Source organism: Morone saxatilis, unplaced genomic scaffold (genome assembly GCF_004916995.1).
Source record: "Morone saxatilis isolate NCDOM2014 unplaced genomic scaffold, NCSU_SB_2.0 Contig5, whole genome shotgun sequence".
Lineage (NCBI taxonomy): Eukaryota > Metazoa > Chordata > Actinopteri > Moronidae > Morone > Morone saxatilis.
In genome coordinates, this window is record NW_023340095.1 from 17,438,940 (window position 1) to 17,445,285 (window position 6,346).

Consider the following 6,346-nt stretch of genomic DNA (forward strand, 5'->3'; position numbering starts at 1 on the left):
TAGGCGGGCCGGGAACGTCAGAGATGACACACAACGCAGCTCACGCAGGGAGATCACGACTCAGAGGCCCTGTGGATGCTCAACACCGGGGCTGTGTGAGCTCTGATGAGGGTAACACAGCTGTTCAGAGCCGCTAAATACAGACTGTGACCGAGTCCAACATACAGGGGCGAAGCTATGAATTATGGGGCCCTTAAACCTGAATGAATAGATAATTTTTCTGACCACGTGGGGGCGTCGCGAGAAGTTGTAAACAATATTTGAGTATCACCATATGATGATATGGCTAACATGTTGGCAAACAACACCTGCCTACACATTAAAGAGACACTGAGCACCAAGAACACACATTAATAGTCATGTACGTTAAATATTCTCTTTCCTTTTACCTTTGTTTTAATCAGAAAATACATGTATGTTTAGCTGCTACTGTAAATGCTCCACTATGTTAACTAACTTGTTGCTAACTGTGTCTGCTGTTTGTTGTCGGGCAGGTAGCGTACAGTAGTAAAGGCACTTTCACATTTCTTGTTGCCATCTGATCCATTGTTAATATAAAAATAATTACAACAGCTAACAGAAATTACATCTCCAGAAAAAAAATTTAAACTACGTTCTATTTAAAACGGACCATCAATCAATATTATTTAGCCTGCAAATCAACAAATAAAAGATAATATTTACTTTTTTTTGCATTTTTAACATCCAAGGGGGCCTAACCCACACATCAGGCAAGACAAAAAAAAATAGAAAATGGGCAAAGTAGTACTCTATCCAAATATGCCACATGTAAACTACATCAGATATAAACTTAAAGTAAACATGCAGAACTTTCCATATGTTGATGGCAAGACTTTAATAAAAAACTGAACTAAGTCAAACACCTTGTACGCCTTGTGACTAATATCTAGCATATGTATTGAGTTCTGCTGTGATCTGGAAAAGTCAGTGGTTCCCGATAAGGAACCAGCATGGGACTATAAAACAGTTTTACAAACTCCCCATTTAGAACAAACGAGTAGTGGACCTTGGGTTGATCTGGTTTCGTCAGCTGCAAGTCCTTGTGGCGCTCAGAATCATGCAAAGTCCCCCCCTGCTAGAAGAAGGAGGACCGTTTTGTTTGTATGCTTCACTGCCTGCATTGTGTCCCTAAAGTAAAGAGTATATAGTAGTATGTAATAATGTAAAGCCATATCTAACAACATAAAACTGTTCTGTGACGGAGAGCATAATGTGGGCCAATGACAAAACTAATGTTGTTGTCTCCCCCTGTAGACTACACCCCTCTACAGAAAGTGTATGTCTGATCTACTTTCTACATTTTGGCCTTGTGTGCTTGTCTAGTCCATCCATTATTCGAGCTTAATGCATTCTGGCGTGTGAAGTGACTCTGGGTTACATGGATTTTGCCTTGTCATGATAAAATATGAGCTGTCTCCCTGGTTCAGATGGCTCTGGGGGAGGCTGAGAGAAAAGGGAAAGACGGACACAAGGAGTTTGATATATTAGAGCACTGACTGAACTGATTTGAGGGGCCGTAGGTGACATCGTGCTTCTTATAACCAAATCCCCTCTAAAACACCAGCATGTTCTTTAGAGAGACAGAGAGGAGCATTTTCAATTGATTATATCTGGAATTTGGTTTTGGCTTCACACCCGTGAGACCACAGTGTCCCTTATTTGTTTATGGCACCTGTCAAAGACTGAGCACAGGGGCAGCCCCAGATAACTGGATGACACCCTGAGAATTGCTTGTGTGGATGGCTGGTAGTCCAGATGTAGAAACTCATTTAATCTGCAGTCTTGAAGATAGTGATGGAGAGAAAAATTAAAAAATGTGCTTGTGTTCATGACTTTTTCACGGGTTTGACATCCTAACAAAGAGATCAGTGTACAGTATGCACACATACTGTAATAAAGAGCAATTTTGCTCATGACTTTTTTTTGTCTTTTTGTTCTAGTTAATTCAACCTAACTTCATTGCATTCATTGATTCTCCTTAGTTCAGTTAGTCTATCTGTGTGGGGGCACGTTTGTATCTGTGGCTTTTGTGTTTCCGTTTTTCATTGGCAAGTTTCATGTACTCTGTAAGTTTCTTTTTGTGTATTGACTCGTGAAAGTGTTCACATAAGATGAGCCCTACACTCATTAGAAAGATTAAAACTCTTTTTACTATTAAGGGTGTTGATGTTGTCAGTTACCCTTAAAGTAAGGAGAACCTACTGGGTAAGGCTTTCCCATTGACAGGGAAATAATCGCATTTTATATACTGGAATTAGTTAGTCTTAACACACTGCTTTAGAAATGATACAAAGACAATACAAGGCAATTGATGAAACAAGGAACAGCATAATCATTAGGCATTACGATAGATCCTCTGAGCAGTTGATGAAATTATGATGAAATAACATGCTCTAGCTGACGAGGGACATGGAGTGTGCCGGTACAATTTGAATATTTCTGTTCATGCACCAATGACGATGTGAATCGGAGCACTTCTTTAATTGTGCAGGCCGACAATGACAGACACACTGACAGTCCTTCCATTGTTCACTACAGGGCTGTGCTCTGCAGGCACATGTACCAGTCCTGTATTACTATAAGAACTTATTACACTGGCAAAAAATGTGAATATAACGATTAAGATTCAACAATTCATTGATAAGTCGATCTAAGGGAAATTAATGAACAATTAAAATAATCGGTTAATCACTTTTGGTGCTTCCAGCTTCTCAAATGTGAATATTTTATGCTGTTCTTCATCACATGATAGTAAGAGAGGTGCTTAATTATTTATTGTAATCCCTATTATAAATACACCAAGGTGTTCATCGAATCAATACCTCTATGATGGCCATCATAAAAGCAGACATTCTGGCAGAACAGTTGCCACTGTATGTAGCAGGCTGTCAGCTCTTATCTTTAGGCTACACTGACAACAAGTTACAGAAACTCTCATTCTTTCTCTGAATCTTTCTGTTTTCTTATGGAAACTCACAAAACTAGGAAGCAAACAGAAAAGAGAAACAGTATGTTCCTCTGGAACAGAGTGTAAATGTGTGGATGAACTGGGAATGGAGGGATAAGAAATGCCTGGGGCCAGTCTCCACAGCCACACAGTGGCACCCTTGGTTACAGACCCATGGCGACAGGACCTCGAAGGCACAATGGCATCCCTCGACACTGCCTGTTTAGATCACTGCTGGCCTCAAGAGTCACCCTTCCTGACAACACACAGAGACTCCCCCTCTTTCTATCCATCTATCACACACATCCCTAAACGAGGAAGATGGAGATGGAGAGGTGTTGGGAGAGAAGGAGTTGGCCTGAGCTACGTTGTCTGTCCCTGCAGCTTGCTTTGGTTACCATGGAGATCCTGTGGGTATTCCAGATTCCTGCAGGTAGAGAGGGAAAGGTAGACAATTTGTGACCACTATCTTATAATAAAGCATTATACGAGCTCTTTCTTTCTTCAAGGCATTTATTGTGTCATAGGTGTAGTTATAAGCCTTAAATAAGAACAACTTGTGGGTTGCCAGGTTGGGGAAAATCCCTCAGGCTGGTGCTAAAATCTTTTTGGTACAAAATACTTTTTCTTGATTTCTCACCATCTAATAGGCCAACAGGTCTGTTGTTATACACGTTAATGAAGTCCTTAATAATAATAATAATAATGCTAATAATGTATTTAACTTTCTAATAAGCCCACAAGAAATAATTTATAAAGCATTAGTAAATAAAGAACCGTTTATAAATTGTGCCTTATTAGAAAGTGGTAGCAACAGTTTTACCTTTACTTAATGTAAACTACACACTAGTAAAGACTACATACACATTTGTATTGAGTTTATATAACTGAAGAATTATTGAGATCATTAATAAGCTTTTAAAGTACTTTTGAAATATGACTTTAATGACCATTTCTTTGTCATCAGTATTAAGTGTTCATAATATTGTAGCCAAAGGCTCCTGTTACCTCTGGTAAATGGATTAAATGCTTAGCAATCACTGATATATAGGTGATAGAGATTATTAGTAGGAGATAATTAGTTTGTTGCCGACTTTCTGTTTGTTTAGGTACCTTATGACCCTGGCAGCACCCACACACTGGACTATCAGCATACAGTGAGCAGTGAGCCCCACCCTGTGGCCAAAGTGAGAAGTGAGGCTTATATGAATGTAATATGATGTGAGATATGCCTTAAGGCTCCAACTGTTATTATTGTCATTATTTAGTAATATGTCGTTTGTTTTCTCGGTTAATTATGTCTGTATAAAGGCAGGCGGGCAGGTACAGGTTGAGATAGCAGCTATATTGAAAAGGAATGGATGATATGATATAAACTTATATCATAATATAGCTTTATATTATAAAGAAGAGCGCTCTTGAGCAGTGGTTCCCAACCATTTTTCCTCATGACAAATAAAGAAAATAAAGTGATGTGTGCTTGTGACCCCACATCACAGGTTATAGCTTCAGTGTAAACACTCTTCTCACATTGTATCATTTGAGGGATTTTGATACCTAAAGTATGAAAGATGTGAAACTATCCAGCTTTTCATGAGTGAAATGATTTTCCTATTTTTTCTTATTTCCCTTTTTAAAAAGATCTTGTGGCCTCTCAGATTTATCAGGTTGGGACTTGAGAAAGAATTACTTATCTGGTTAAAGCAGAGCTTCACGACTCAGTGCTCAAATCCAGCATGTCTTGACTGAAACATTCTGCCTGTTTTGTGTCACAGTTGGTAAAATTGTACCTTCAAAATGTATCCAAATTTAAATACAGTGTCATTTTTCACGCTGATGCTCTATATCTGACTTCATCTGCTCTGCTGCTTTCTCCTTTTGCACTGAGGCCCATCAGCAGATAACAACAGATGGTTATAATAAACGGATAAGAAAGAGTAGGATATGCAAAGCCACGCAGAAAAAGCCTATTCATGTCACGCTGAAGTGCCCTAACAACTGCCTGGACTGGCTTGTCCCTCTTGTGTGATGTCATCCAATGGATGAGTGGCTGGCGGCTGCGATGCGCATGTATGCAGTCCACTGCCTCAACGCATCACAGAGCCGCACTTGACAGCTTGCCAGGTTAGAGGGGGGGTGGGGGGAAACACACCATTCAAGGGAGGAAACCAGACCTGCTGAATTTCCAGCAGCCAGCCGTCATCCGCATCCAACAACCCCGAGGTAGAGGCTTTCCCGCAGCCTCTCTCTCTCTCATCGACATCATCATTTTTCTATTTTTTTTTTTTTTTGTGGATTAATCAGGTTCCTGTTCTAACGCACAGATGACAGCGTAACCGGGGCAGCAAGCTGTTAGGAAACCAAACACAGCCGCTTTGTTGAATAGGATCTGTTGTGACTGGACATGAATTCGGCGGAACAGACGGTTACATGGTTGATTACGCTCGGGGTGCTGGAATCGCCGAAGAAGACCATCTCGGATCCTGAAGCGTTTCTGCAGACCTCCCTGAAAGATGGGGTGGTCTTGTGTCGGCTGCTGGAGCGGCTCAGCCCGGGGTCCACGGAGAAAGTAAGGGCAATGATACACCCCCCCTCTACCCCCTCCCCTCCTCGCTCTCCTCCTCTGCATACAACCAGCCGCCCGCCCCGTCGGCGTGTCTGTGTGCTGCCCAGATCCGTGAAACCGACGCGGTTTGTTGTCTGGCTTCTCTCTCTGCCCAGTGGTCCATGAGGCGATTTCTTTTGTAGGTCACGGCAGCCCGGGTTATTGTCTGCGGGAACGGCGCTATATGCTCGCACACACGTATGTCAAGTCGTGCGTAAAGAGAAAGGCCGTTGTTTTCCACCGCGTATCGATCTGCTCTAGATAAGGCAACAACACAGCAAACAGAAAATGGATTGATCAAATGGATCAGGAGCTAATAGATCCACTGGGTCTTAATAAATGAAGGCCTCGTTTAATATGCTATTAATGCAGATCTGCGTTATCGTTGGAGGCCCCTGTAATTTAAATGCGTCTTTAATCCAGGGCGATGTGGCTTACATGTCAATGTATTATTTATTTTTTTATGTACACACACAACATGATGAGCCAGGGATGACTGGGGTATCTGTACACAGACCACAGAAATAAGAGTGGGCCGCCATTGACTGCAAGGGCGCACATACAGAGATGGACCCTCTCCCCATTTAAAGGAACAGCGCAGTGTTTGTGTCTGTCAATGTATAGCGTCAGCCACTTCAGACAGCTACCTTAGGGAGGCAATGGCTTCCTGAAAAGAGGCTGTTGTGCTCGGGGCTGCCTGCACATCCTCGTGAACGTGAGAAATTTGCCTGTTAAATGGCAAACAGGTTCCTCCATCTCCCCCCCCCCCCCCC

General features: G+C 41.9%; 1 protein-coding gene across 2 annotated transcripts in view; it reads left to right on the top strand.

The window, feature by feature from the left end:
- The first annotated feature begins 5,122 nt into the window (after positions 1–5,122).
- Positions 5,123–6,346, top strand: part of arhgef7a (Rho guanine nucleotide exchange factor (GEF) 7a) — a 27,740-nt gene continuing 26,516 nt past the window's right edge. The window contains exon 1 of one of the 2 annotated variants that reach the window (XM_035676993.1): positions 5,123–5,537. In XM_035676993.1, the coding sequence (XP_035532886.1) occupies positions 5,373–5,537 (165 nt within the window). In that variant the 5' untranslated portion in view covers positions 5,123–5,372. The remainder of the gene's footprint in view (positions 5,538–6,346) is intronic. The other variant, XM_035676990.1, reaches the window with a different exon arrangement.